At 46.3% G+C, this 14,832-nt stretch overlaps 1 protein-coding gene across 1 annotated transcript in view; it reads right to left on the minus strand.

Annotated features, from left to right (window-relative positions):
• AK5 (adenylate kinase 5) overlaps positions 1-14,832 on the minus strand; it is a 220,708-nt gene that overhangs the window by 17,087 nt on the left and 188,789 nt on the right. The window contains exons 11-12 of the mRNA XM_036256345.1: positions 13,098-13,261; positions 9,800-9,916 (exon numbers count right to left, since the gene is read on the minus strand). Coding sequence (XP_036112238.1) covers positions 9,800-9,916; positions 13,098-13,261 — 281 coding nt within the window. The remainder of the gene's footprint in view (positions 1-9,799; positions 9,917-13,097; positions 13,262-14,832) is intronic.

Consider the following 14,832-nt stretch of genomic DNA (forward strand, 5'->3'; position numbering starts at 1 on the left):
GCATGTGTGTGTGTCCTCATGGAAGCCTCCTCTGACCTACTGAGGCAGAGCGAATCACTTCCTCCTCTGTACCAGCATGCTACCCTACCCCAGTGGCGGTGTGGCTCTATCTCTAGCATGTGGGAGTTAGCACAGCATAAGGGCTGAGCACACGAAGCTTGAGTCAGGCTGCTTCGGGTCAAGTCCTGGTGTGGTGACGTGTCTCTGAGGTGGTCTTCATCAATCCCTTGCCTCTATGGTCTTGAAGTTCCTCCCCATTGAGACATAGAGCCCAGACCTCCATGAATCTCAGCTGACCTGTCACTGTTTTGACCGACAGAATGTAGTAGAAATGACGCGGCACGCCTTCAGAAGCAAGATCGTAACAAACTTTGCGGTTTCTGTCCGGTCAACTGCCATCCAAGATGCTCAGCCATCCTGACTGCTGAGCTGTGAGGCAGCCCGGGCCAGGCATGCAGACACAGGCCCACGGACGGGGGCCCGTTCAGCCCTTGGCTGTTTCAGACATCCCAGCTCCGGCTCCAGACACGTATACTCCACCCGAGTCACTATCTGATTGTATAAATTCAGCTGAATAAAGGACCCCAGCGACAACCAGCCAGCCAAGAACATCAAGCTCCAGAGCCCCATTAGAGAAATTAACCAATTATTTTCAGCTTCCTGACTTCATCATTAACTGCAAGTGTCACTCAATTTCTCTGCACCCCAGTTTTCTCATTTGTCCAATGAGGATGATCACAGAATTGCTGTGTGGATTAAGTAAAATTAAATAAGGTAATGTAAATATGTTGTTTGGCATCTACCACTCATTAAGGATGAGCTATTATGCTTATTCCCCTTGTTAGGTTACAATCCCTTTGTGTACAGGGGTTGGGAGTGCTCAGCTCCTGGCCCCAAGTCCTGCATATAGTAGGTAGTGATTGAAAGTGTTTTAATGAATGAATAATAATGATATGATCAGTAGCATGAATCTCCCCCTTTCCTCATGCTTCTCTTAAATGTTTTCCTCCTACAATCTCTGTGTCTGTGTCGTCTCTACTATCAAACCCAACCCTGGATCAAAAGAAACGGTAACTCCCTCCTGATCTTGCAATGCCCAGGTTGTGAGTAATACACGAAGGCTTGCCACCCCACTGTATAAAGTGCCTGGGAGGAGTGGGCACCAAGTCCGGGTGGGGAGAACTTTCAGGTAACACACAGAATGGTAAGTTGCTAGTAAGTGTTGATCAAACATGTATCTCCCCCATCCGAGGGATTTCTTTTAAGGAACGGAGTGAGAAATTTCTCCAAAATCCAGAAGAGTGAAATTAACCTCTGGAATATGTCATGCAACTTTCCTGCTGTATTAATTGGGAAACAAAAATGAGTACAGTATTTGCACAACAAAGAAGGCTGGGTGAAGGTTTAGAAGAAAATGACCCTTGTCTACCAGCAGAGGGCGAGCTTGGGAGGCTGCCTAGGGTTCAGTTAGGGAGACTGGCTCCCTGGAGCAATCAATTTCTGGTTGGGGCTACATGAGATCAGGCCAGTTTTTCCAATTGTGGCAGTTTTCAGGCCACTCATGGGGACAGAAAAGGTAATTCCGGGACTCACTCAGATACAAACAGAGATAAAGTGTATCTGAGCAGGAGCTGGCAGTAAATGACCCTCTGGACCAAAATAAGCACAAGAGGCAGACATAGATTTTTTTCCACAATGATTCTCAAATTGTGGCCCTTAGTCCAGCAGCATGGGCATCATCTGGGAACTCGTTAGAAATGCAGTTTCCAGGCACAATCCCAGACCTGCTGAATCAGTTTGCATGTTTAAGAAGATCTCCAGGTGGTTCTTCACACGATCATTGCTCGGGAAGCCCCTCTAGCCAGCCACTTGCTTGTGCTGCGACCTTGGGGTTTGTGTAACTGGCGTGTCCTGGAGTCAGCACTCCCTTCCTACACAAGAAGCTAGTGAGCAGTCATTCCATTTGGACGTGGCCTGTCCCATTGCTGTTTTTAACACCTAAACATGTGTGAAATGTTCGAATGAAATACCATTTAATTATTTGTCAAAGCACTTTGCTATATCGAAAGTCTTTTGAGGTAGCTCTCCCGTTCCCAGCTCTGCCTCTTTTTCACCGACTGTGGTCAGCCTCTAGAATCACCTGTGTGGGAGAGCAGAGAACTCTACCCTTGTCTGACTAAACCACAGAGACTTGGGGACAATTCTATGCCCCCACGTCACCCTGCTGCAGTCCTTGGCATTCCGCCAGCGTAGCACTGGGTTCTCCATGACTGTTAAGTATTCAGGGGACCCTCCATGAGTGCACAGGTGCTCTTGGAGGGTGGCTGAGAGACCATCGCAACACTTCAGTAGCTAAGGGCTTTATAACATCCACCCCTTTCACCGTTTCAGCACCCAGCTAGGAGGTATTATCTCTACTAAGAGGAGGAAGTGGAGGTTCACAGGGGTTAGCATGCCCAAGGTCACAGAGGACTAACTAGTTAGTGATAGTCCTGAGCCAGCCGCGTGCTACTCCAAAGCTTGGTGGCTTGACCCTTAGTGGAGGGCACCAGAGCCTTCAGAGTGAGGCTCCGAGCAGATGACTGGTGAGCAAGTGGAGCCAGGGGAGGAGGGCAGGATTTCAGAAAGGAGGTGGGTGGTGTCAGGGGCCGTTTTATTCTGTGGAAGCTGGCTCTTGTGACCTACTTGAGATCAGCATGTACCTCAGCTGACGGCAGCCACCAGGATGAGGATGTCTGCGTCAGTGACTTGTGCTAACGGCTTTGCCTTGGTAACTCCAGCAGGTGTGCAGGATGGGGAGTCCACCCTGCTCTCCTCTGCCCCCCACATCGATGTTCTTCTGATTCAGTGAGGACACCAGCCAGACCATGTTTACCAGTGGGTGGGGGTCATGCCATCCGGCAACTCTCTTTTGTTGAGAATAACATCTCCCTTGTTCTTTCTGGGTGCCTCTATTTCCTCATTTTAAAATGAGAAGAATAATAGTTCCCACCTCAATAGAATGATTTAGAAGATTAAAGGAGTTAATGCAAGCCAAGAACCTGGCCCATTTCAAGCACAACATAAACATGAGCTAATGTTATTTCATGTGGGCCTGGCAATGCATTTCTCACTTTGAACTGTAAAAGCCCCTGATGGTCACTTTGGGTTTAGAAACAGCCAGAGGCTTCGCCCATGTGGTAGCCTAAGTCGCGGCTGCAGCACAGGTACCTGCCCCGGGGCGGGGCTCCCGGCTAACAGTAAAGCAGCAGGCCAAGTTCCCACTTTCTGTCACCCTGAGGCATATTACATCCCCTTGGCGAACCTCACTAGAGGAGGGGTGTCTGAGTCACTCCCGCATTCCTGAACACATAACCCTAGCAATAATGATAACACCCCACTGACACCATAATGTCCGCTCCCTGTACAGTCATTACCCCATTATCCAGCTCAGAGATCCACAAAGAACCTAAGTCAGGTGAATAGGGAAAGAAATCTCAACTGGAAAATCCCAAGGGGTCTCCAAGGTTCCCCAAATTCCAAACAACTGCAACACACCAACAACAACATCCCCTGGCCAGACTCATAATTTTTTTGTGTGTGTGCTAAGAGCTCATTCTGAAGGTTAAAGTACATTTATAAACAGAGTTACCGATTCTGTAGATGAAAAATGTTATGAGCTAGTTAAGAGTAGTCAGGCAGAGGGTCAGTAATGTCATCCTTCACACATCCAGAAAAATTCTCAGCAGATGCAGGCTGAGGGCAGAGTTTCAGCCGAGGGGCTCCTGGGAGGGAAGGGCCAGAGCAAGTGCACGCATTTTACCCGCGTTAATATGTGTTTAGTTTGGCCGCGGAGTACAGTGTTGGCTTTAATACAGGGAAGCTTTGCAATTTCACACCAGGGAGCCGGGCTGTGCGCACATGTCTCCTCAACATGACAGAGTCTATAAAGTGGGGATAATAATACCTACTCACTAGGCATGTACAGATTCATAAAATGACATGTAAAGCATCTAGTTCAGTTCCCAATACAGTGAGTTTAAGTGCTCACAAAATAACAGTTATTATTCTGCCAGTTACGTATTCTATGTGATTTTAACTATCTAAAAACAGGTAGACTAAGTACTGGAAGAACATACATTGAAGAATAGGCGTTATATCTGGGTGATTAGTTATTCTTTGTTTTATACTTTTCTGTATTGCCTCATATCAATGTAATTTTTATTTCTATAGCCACAGAAACACAAGTCATTTTGAAAGTAAAACTGTAACAACTTATTGAATACCGTACACAGTCTCATACACATGTACGGCATTTTTCGAGAATTCCATCCAATCTTCCCAGCAAGCACAGAGGTATCTCTTTTCAATCTGCAATTTATAGAAGAGGAAATTGAGCTATGGAAAGTTCAGGGACTTGCCAGTGAGTTTTTAAAGCCAGGCTCTGAATACAGTCCTGCGAACCCCGAAGCTGCTATAACTAGGTGTTCTCAACTGGGATGGGAGATAGGAGGGTGGTCAGAACCCCCAGCTCCTCCTTCATATTCTCCGCCCTCCCCCCCACAAACCCCTACATTCCTGCTGACACCATTCCCTTCCCTAAGGTACCATGTTGGATATGGAAGGCACAGATCAATTCAAGGGAGGGAAAAACAGTCTTGGGAACAGAAGACAGGAAGGTGCTAGAGAAATCACATACAGACTTAGCCCTAAACTGTGGACATAGCTGTAGTTTGCCAAGAAATCCTCAAAGGATTTTGCATCTCAGAAAACTCAGCTGTGGGAATGCAAAAGTGTCAGACTAACTAACTAACTACATTTCTTTTCGGCAACAGGTGGTCCCATGCATCAGGCACATCAGTCTCTGGGACACGGAGAGGCTGGTGGGAGGTCCAGAGACCGGTTACAACCAATTGCAGGCCTGAATGGGCTTCACACAGTTACATGCTTGGTGAGTGTACAAGAAACATTCACGATGCTCTCAACCAGGCTGATCACTCCGAGTCTCCGGAGGAAATCAGATGTCTGTGATTGTCCCGCCAAAGTTCAAGTTAATTACCTGCCTGTGATCTGGAGGGGGCTGTACAATTGCTGGGGTCCCTGTAGGGCATACAGCAGTCAATCACAGCTCATTCTGTGTTTGAAGCATCTTTGTTGTTCTGGTCGAGTTTAAAGCAAGAGCTTGTTTTAGAGGGTTGCGTGTGGTCTCTTGCACACAAGCCCAACTGATATTAGACTCTTCTAAATGTACTGTACCCAGGGACAAATTAATATCACACGTGATCATTGCAAACTCCTCCCAACAGAAGGAAAAAGGCAGTTTCGGCAGGCATCTCACTTGGAAGTCGTGGGTTCAGGAATGAAAGCACACGTGTATATTTTTGAAGTGGCATCACGAATTTTTGCATTGATGGAAACTGCAGTCGTCACGTGGACGACACTTTGTCCCTCCTAAGTTCTAGTTGGGTTTCTTCTCTGACCTATTCTGACACCTGTCTGAATGGGGAGACAGTGGGAAAGGACGTTCTGCTTCACTTTGGGGAAGAGCATCCAGGTGATTTGGATTCATACACACCCAAATGCCAAGGACAGACCTGTCAGGACAGGCTGTCAAAGCCTTAACTCACACGAACTGGGTTACAAGCAAAGGAGAAAGGCGTGACGGAGCGGGGACTTACAGGTGTGTATGAGGTGTGACTGAAACATGAGTAACCCTAAACTAGATAATAGCTTATAGCCTTTTATAGCTTAAAAAACTGATTGATGTCTGTTATACTATTTGATGCTCATAAAACCCTCCATATCAGGTTCGGCAGGTATACTACTATCTCCAATTCATAGAGGGGGGATCCGAAGATGAGTGACTTGCCCAGGTCACACTAATATATGGCAGAGGTGAAAACCAGCGATTCTGTCCAGACCACACGGCTGACATGCTTCACAGATGTCACCTGGGAGGCTGTGCACAAAAGCCAGTACTACTGTCACTGTTCAGGACGGTTTGGAACCCCCTGGGCCTAAGTTCGGGGATTTGCCTTGAGACCCAGTTTAAAATGTCTCTAAAGAAGAATATGGATTATAACTTGGTTGTTTTTTGCACACAGTAGCTGACCCAAAGAAAAAGAGATGTGCATCTTTACCATATGTCTTACTTATCACACTTGGCCATTTGGGCTTTCAAAAGAATATTCAACTACATCTGACGGCAATTTTTTTTGAAAAAAATCTTCACCTGAGGATATTTTTCTATTTATCTTCAGATAGAGTGGGAGAGAGGAAGAGAGAAGGAGAGAGAGGGGGAGAGAAAGGAGGAGAGAGAGAAACATCGACATGAGAGGGACACATCGATTGGTTGCCTCCCACATGACCCCAACCAGGACCGGGAATGAACCACAACTGAGGTACGTGCCCTTGACTGGAATTGAACCCCCGACTCATTGGTGCATGGGCTGATGCTCCAACCACTGAGCCAAACTGGCCAGGGCTCTGATAGCAATTTTTTAAAAAATAATTTAAAAAACATTTTCCCCCCAGTATGTCCAAGCAAGTGCATAAGCTGTCCTGACCGTCCTGCAGGTCCTCCCAGAGCTCTGGGACCTGAAGTTCATAGGCAGGTAAGTGTGAATCCACCTGGTGGGGTGCTGCCACCTTGAAGTTTGAGCCTCAATAAAAGTTGTAGACCCTGCAGCAGTTAGAACACATCTCCCATTGTATTTTAATGGTGTGTCTACAGAACTGCCAATCCTCACTAGGCAAGGAGCACTCGGGGTACACCACACCCTCTTCTCTGTATCTCCCCTCATCCCCTAGCCCTGCACAGGCCTGGTTCTGCGCTGGTGCAGGAAAAATTGCTCCTGTTGCTCAATTATTCATAGTGTGTCCTTCGGAGCCTCATCTACAGCCTGGACACCAGCTGAAAGATGAGCACAAAGATATAACACAATCCATGGGAGAATTAATATTGTTAAGATATAAATACAACTCAAAGTGATCTACAGATTTAATGCAATTCCTATCGATGTCCCAATGGCATTTCCCCCCCAGAAATAGAAATATCCATTCTAAAAATTCCCATGGACTCTCCATGGACTCTGAACAACCAAAATAGTCTCGAAAAAGGATGGAGGTTGGAGGTCTCACACTTCCTGATATAAAAACTTATTTCAAAGCTATAGTAATCAAAACAGTGTGGTTCTGACATAAAGACAGACAAACAGACCAATGGAATAGCATAAAGAGCCCAGAAATAAACTCTCATAGCTGGCCAAACAATTTTTTCCAAGGGTGCCAAGACCAATCAATAGGAAAAGAACAGTCTTTTCAACAAAATGGTGTTGGGAAAACTAGGTCTTGAAGACACATTTATACATTCATGTTCATAGCAGCACTATTTATGAAAGCCAAAAAGTGGAAGCAAGTCAAGTAGCCATTGATGGATGCATGGATAAACCAAGTACTATTCAGCTTTAAAGAGGAAAGAAATTGTAAAACATGCTGCAACATGAATGGAACCTTGAGGACATTATGCTAATTGAAATAAGTTAGTCATAAATGAACAAAAACTGTCTATTCGACTTATACAAGATACTTAGAGTAGCCGAATTCAGAGACAGAAAGCAGAATGGTGGTTGCCATGGGCTAAGGGAAGAGAACATAGGGAATGGTCTATTGGCTGCGCAGATTACATTAAAAAAAAAAGTATTGTTTTTTAAATTTGTTTTTCAATCACAGTTGGCATACACAATCATACTAGTGTCAGGGGTACAACTTAGTGATTAGACATTTAAATACCTTATGAAGTGATCACCCCGATAAGTCTATACTAGTGTGGAGTTTCAGTTTTTCAAGATGTGAAGTGTTCTAAAGAGTGGTTTGGACAACGATGTAAATACATTTACCACTACTGAACTGTACCCTTAAAATTGATCAAGATGGTAACTTTTATATTATGTATTTTTTACCGTGATTAAAAGAAAGGTAGAACAATCTTCCCAATCCCACTTTGTAAATATGTACTTCATTTATATTGAAGCCTTAGCTCTTCAAGTGGTTGGTTTGTGGGCAAAGCTCATTAGAATTCTGGTGGGGCCCTGGCCGGTTTGGCTCAGCAATTAGAGCGTCGGCCTGCAGACCAAAGAGTCACAGGCTCGATTCTGGTCAAGGGCATGTACCTCGGTTGCGATTCGGTCCCTGGGTCTGGTCCGGGTCGTGTGGGAGGCAACCAATCGATGTTTTTCTCTCTCTCCCCCTTCTACTCTATCTGAAGATAAATGGAAACATATCCTCGGGTGAGGATTAAAAAAAAAGAATTCTGGTGGGTGAGTGCCTGTCCTCAGGAAGTGCCTGGAACCACCACAGTCGCAGGCTCCGCCACACACATCCGTTTCTCCCTTCCCGCCCCACCCTGAGGAAGGCTCTGGAGCTGAGGGACAGCCCTGGTGGAGTCAGGGCCCACCCTTGCCAATTAGGCCGGGGGATTTTTTCTTTGACTCTGGCCGTATGCAGGAAATGTTTGGGGAAGGCGAGCAATTGTCCTTTAATATTTAGATACCATCTAAGGAAGTTAAATAAAACAGGCTCAGAAGGAGGTAAAACAATCCCCCAGGGACATACAAACACAGTTCACCTTAATCAACGTTGCACTGTTGGAGGTGGATGGAGATGGGCCCCCAAGTCTTAGTCTTACCAGCAGCTGTCACTTTTCAGTAAGTTGTCACTTACCAGCTGTGTGACTATGGGCAAGTCATGTAACCTCTCTGGGCTTAATTCATCACCTTTAACAGGAAGAAAATATCTCCTCTATCTAAAAAGTTTATTAAAATATATGTAACAAATGATATCTATAAAACTGTTTCAAAACTAGTCTACAGAGATATTTACATAATTACCAATTCTTAGAGGCTCTGGAATTTTTGTAAAAATTGGGACAATTGTCTTCCTCTTGATTGGACTTTGTAAAATTAGGGGTAATGTATATAAAGTGTATAGTACAGGACCCAGCCCAGAGCAGGTTTAATAAATGATAGCTGTGATGGTTCTTATGTGCCACACTGTGAGCGGTCCCTCCTGGGGTAGAGGGTGGGACATGGGCGGTTATGATGGTGGAGGTTGCAGTGGTGCATTGATTCTGCCTGTCCAGGACCAATTCCCCTGCCTTCTTCTAAGGTATTCCTGTTTTTCCTTGGGTAATTTCCCTTCCCTTTTTTAGTCTGTGTGTTTCAGGTGTGGTGCCCTTTTCCCTCCTCCCTTCTGATCCTCGCCCTGGTCCTCAGGGCTGCATCAGGATACCCCTGGAGATTCCAGCATAGGCCCCGCTCTTCCCCTTGGCCACAGAATTTGGTTCCGTGATGGGCCCATGACCTAACAAGCCAGGATAACGAAACACAACTCTGGATCTTCTTGTTGGACCCTTTGGCAAATAGAAACACTTTCCTGTGAGGTCACTTAGACGGTGGGAGGTAAGCCTGGAACAGGAAGAAAATGAGGCCAACACAAAGCAAAGACAATCCAAGAGCTGGAAAAAGCCAGATGACTGATGAACAAACTTGAACATATAGATCCAATCAAGTGTGAACCATTCCCTGACAGTTTAGTTACTTGAGCCAATAACTCCACCAATCACCACCCCTTCCCTTTCTTCTTCTTCTTCTTCTTCTTCTTCTTTTTTTTTTTTTTTGCTACTTTGTATTGAGTTTCTGCCATTTGTAACAGACAGAAAGTTTTGATTCATGTAATGTGAAGGCAAGGGACCGACTTTATCTCCCAACCTCAGTGAAATCCCCTGTGTTTCTTCTGGGACGTTCCCCACAACACCACTCACCCTGCGTCCGAACTCTTCGCCTTGCTTCACTTCCTGAGGATAGCCGTCAATCAGGAAGCCCGTGGTGTGGCCGAGGCTGGCCACCATGGCCTCCTTCAGGAGCTCCAGAACGACGCCCTACGGCGGAGGAACAGTGGTCAGGACCCGAGTTCTTCCCCAGAGCAACACTAGCATGACCTCAGGTCTCCTAGGTCAGCCCACCAAGGGAGGGAGAAAGGTTCGGATGAGATTCACAGCAGACAGCAATATGCCATATTTCATCAATTCTGTCTCACCCCCCTGCACACTTTTTCTCTGGACCGCAGGCCGACGCTCTAACCACTGAGCAAACCGGCCAGGCACACTTTTTAATGTCTATGAAATTGGTAGGTATCTTGCGATCAGTGCTGGGCATAATTTAATTGTTAGTGTTTTTTTTCTTACTGGTATACTTTTACTACTAATATATTATTGGTGTGTCTTAAAATAATGGCATTGTAGATTAGATAAAATATAGTGGCCATATTTCACATGGCAGCATCAATTGGGCATAATGACAGTTTATTTTTTATTTATTTTTTATCCTCACCTGAGGACATTTTTGCATTTATCTTTAGATAGAGTGGGAGGGAGAAAAGGAGGAAGAGAGAAACATCTATGTGAGAGAAACACATCGAATGGCTGCCACCCACACCCAACCAGGGCTGGGGACAAACTGCAACGGAGTTACATGCCCTTAGCGGGAAACGAACCCTGGTCTCTCTGGTGTGCAGGGTGACACTCTAACCACTGAGCCAAACCAGCCAGGACCATAATGGCAGTTTAAAACTAGGCAACACATCAGCAAATCATCAAACAACAAGTGTTGGCGAGGGTGTGGAGAAAAGGGGACTCTAGTACACTGCTGGTGGGAATGCAGACTGGTGCCGCCACTGTGGAAAACAATATGGTGTTACCTCAAAAAGTTACAAATTGAACTGCCATTTGACCCAGTGATCCCACTTCTAGGAATATACCCTAAGAAACCTGAAACACCAATCAGAAAAAATATATGTACCCCTATGTTCATAGCAGCACTATTTACAATAGCTAAGATCTGAAAATAGCCCAAGTGTCCATCAGTAGGTGAATAGATAAAAAAGCTGTGGTACATGTACACAATGGAGTACTATGCAGCTGTAAGAAAGAAAGATCTCTTATCTTTTGAGATGACATGGAGGGACCTGGAGAGTATTATCCTAAGCGAAACAAGCCAAGCAGAGAAAGACAAATATCACATGATATCACTTATTTGTAGAATATAATGAACTAAACAAAGTGATGAACAAAATTGACCCAGAGACATAGAGGTGGAGTACAGACTGACAAACCCCAGAAGAGGGGGTGTTGTGGGGGAAGAGATAAACCACAGAACTTACATGCATGTATGCATGACCAATGGACATGGACAACAAAGCTGGGGATGGTGCGGGTGGGATGGGGAGGAGGGTGTCAATGGGGAAAAAAGGAGAAGCATCTGTAACAAAAACTAATTAATAAAAATAATTAAAAAATAATAAAACTAGGCAATACAACTGTTGATTTTTTCTAGAAATATTTTATAAAATTTCACATTCACTAACTTGAGACTTCCAATAGATATAAAGTAGCATTTTCTAGCAACGTCACTATCTCTGTTAAAAACTTTCACTTGACTTGTGCTTATGGCAAATAAAGGAGGAGAGTTACAAGGAAGCTTAGGAACGGACGCAGGAACAATGCGGCCAGGTGCCCAAGTGGGGGGAGTTCCCGGCTCCCTGGCTCCCTGGCATCCCCTGGCTTTCGGCCGGGTTTTGGAGAATGAAGCCATCATGGGGTGGTCAGAAACTATCCCTAGATAATAGTTAATTAACTCCTCATGAAGTTTCCATTCTAGTGAGGGAGACAGATAATAGATGAACAAATAAATACATAATAAAAGCCAGCTAGAGAGAACCACTAGGAACAAAATTAAACCAGGGTGGTTAGGGCCCTGGCCGGTTTGGCTCAGCAGTTAGAGCGTCTGCCTGCGGTCCGGAGAGGCCCGGGTTCGGTTCCCGCTAAGGGCATGTACCTCGGTTGCAGTTTGTCCCCGGCCCTGGTTGGTCGTGCGGGTGGCAGCCACTCGATGTGTCCCTTTCACATCGATGTTTCCCTCTCTCTCTCTTCCTCTCTCTCCCTCCCACTCTGTACAAAAGATGGAAAAATGTCCTCGGATGAGGATTAAAAAATAATAATAATAATAAACCAGGGTGGTTAGGGAGGCCTCCTTGATAAATTTCAACATTCAAGTAGGGCTCTAGATGAAATAAAGGCGCAAACTATGAGACTATATGAAGGATGAGCACTCAGGCTGAGGACACAGCAAGTGCAAAGGCCCTGAGGCAGGAACAGCCTGGCTTGTAGGGGGAACAATGGGGAGGATGGTGGCTGGGTGGGTGTGAGCAAAGAGACTGGTGGGAGATAATGTTGAAGAGGTAGCTGGAGGCCAGAGCCATGGGAGGGACTCTGGATTTCATTTTAAGTGTGGCAGGGAGCCACTGGGAGGCCTGGGGGAAGGGAGTAACTCAATTTGATAATCACTTTCAAGAAATCATGCTGTCTACTGTGAAAAGAGTAAACTGTAGAGGAAAGAGAGTGGCCCCAAGGAAGCCAGGTAAGAGGCAACTGCGAGGGTTTGTTTCCTTTCATGAGGGCCGTTCTGTCTTCCGGGAACAGACTGCAGCTGCTGAGCAGGAAGCTCAGCTCTGTTAGCCAACAGGGACTGCACGGGACTGTCACAGACCCTGGGGCTTCGCAGGACAGGGAGGAATATTTTCTGACACCCATGGCATCCAGTTTCTCAGAGATCGATGGTGACTTGAAAGCAAAAAAGATACGCAAAAAAAAAAAAAAAAAGACACATAAAAAGAAACATATTCTTTACTTAAACTACACAAGGAAGATACCACATTTCAAGATAATGTTATCATATCTCCCCAAGTAATAGAAAGTTTATTTTCTATTTTAAAGAGGGTTGTAATGCTAGGCTCTGTTATACCATGCTCATCTCTGCTTTAAAGATTTTAATTCTAAAGTGGGACCAGTTTTGTGGGGAAATATGACATAGCTGATGTTCAAGGGCTGGCAGGACAACAAGACAGAAGGAACCTGGGCCCGGACAGCGCCAGCCTCTGGACCACTCCGCAAGAGAGAAGTAAAATATAGCTCTTGTCCATTTGGGTTTCATTGTTCCAGCAGCTTAGACTAAATGCAACACACCACGGTGTCTCCCCAGCCAGGGAAGGCCGCCGTGGCTTACCGAGGGTACCAGGAGTCCACGGTCCATGAGGTCTCTGATCAATTTGCTTCTTTCAGATTCTGATGACAGCTCGTTACGCAGGAGCTCACCAGTGGAGAGATGTGTAAATCCATATTTTTCCACCAGCTTTTCACACTGTGTGCCTTTGCCAGAGCCCGGGCCACCTACAAAAAAAGTCACACATCGGAGTCTGGTGCCTGTTTTGACCACATTCACCATGAAGCCTCTGCTTCACTCGCTAAGCATGTGTGGGCACTGATGATGTCCCGGGAGCTGTGCTGGTTGATGCGGATACATGGAGAATGGGACACAGTCCTTGCCCTCAAAGAGCTTACTGTCCCTGGTGGGGGGCAGGTGTTACAGACAAGCAACAAGCAGTTACTACAGGTGGCCCAGTGGGGAGGAGATCAGGAGGCCCCACAGTCTCAGGGGAGGGACACAGGACCCCCTTTTTGTGGAGATGCAAGTCCGGGAAGTTCCCAGGGGCACCGAATCTGCTCGCGTGCAAAGCATGACCACAGGGCCTAGGAAACAGAATGCTCAGCAAATGCTAGCTCTTCGTTTTAAAAATAAGTTGCTTTCCTTTTCAACTAGCCGCACACCTACAGCAGACTTACGAGGAGAGTGCAAAAGGCCTTCTGAAACCGTTGAGAATAAGTTGCAACCTGACGCCTCGCGGAAGGAGCCAAGCACAGCCTCCTACATAAATACATCTTCAGACCCCAATCAGATTTCACAGGAATGATCTCAGCTGTCCCAATAATGTCCTTTGGAGCCCATGGGTCAAGTTCTAAATCACACTTTGCCTTTAGTAGCCACGTCCCGGTACCCTTCAGTACCCAACTGTTCCTTCGTGTTTCCTTGACACGTTTGAAGATCACAAAGTCACTTTGTAATGTCCCTCAGTATGGTTTTTTGCTGTTATCTGGTAATTATTATTAATTCTGAGTATCCCTCCAATGAGCACTGCCCCTGTGACTATTTCCCTTGCCTCCCCAACTTCAACTCATGGCTAAGTTGTCAGATCTGACATCTGAAAATCCTAACCGCTAACTGTTGCCAAGAGCTAACGGTACCAGTCACTGCTCTGAACATTTTATGTGACTTGCTTTAAAGCAGTGTCAAGAATCAGGCACTGGGACTATTCCCAGTGTGCAGATGGGGAGACAGAGACAGAGAAGTTAACTCCGTGGCCTCAGGCTGCTGAGCAGCGTGTCTGGGATTTGGAGCCTGGACGCTGGCTCTCAGGGGCCTTCCCTCCTCTCTCGCCTGCTGGAGCCCAGCTCAGGGCCTCCTTGGCCAGTGGCAGTCGCTCTGCATGGACAGTGGGGGTGGGGAGGCGTTGGGGTCCGGCAGACCTGCCGGCAGGATGCCACGCCTGGAAGCGTGTTGCTCCCCAGCTCTATAGCATTTCATGGCTTCCCAGTCCCCACAGGATAGAATCCAGACTGTTTAGAGGGCATCCCGCCAGCCAGAATCTGATTGATTTAACCTCGCCAGCCTTTCTTCTTTTTCGTTTCTCGTCCTTGTCCAACACTGTCACGTCCAACCACATACTGTCCGTCAGTAAGACATGAAATTTTCCAGGCCACTGTGCTTTTGCTCCTCCAGAGCCTTAGCCTGGACGGTCCCTCCTTCCTCCTCGTCATCCCTTCTGCTATAAATCAGAGCCCTCGCCCTGGCCTCTGTTGGAGTGAGTGGTTCACATGCAGTTGGGTGCCCTTGGCCTGCCTCA

This window comes from Molossus molossus, unplaced genomic scaffold (assembly GCF_014108415.1).
Source record: "Molossus molossus isolate mMolMol1 unplaced genomic scaffold, mMolMol1.p scaffold_m16_p_12, whole genome shotgun sequence".
Lineage (NCBI taxonomy): Eukaryota > Metazoa > Chordata > Mammalia > Chiroptera > Molossidae > Molossus > Molossus molossus.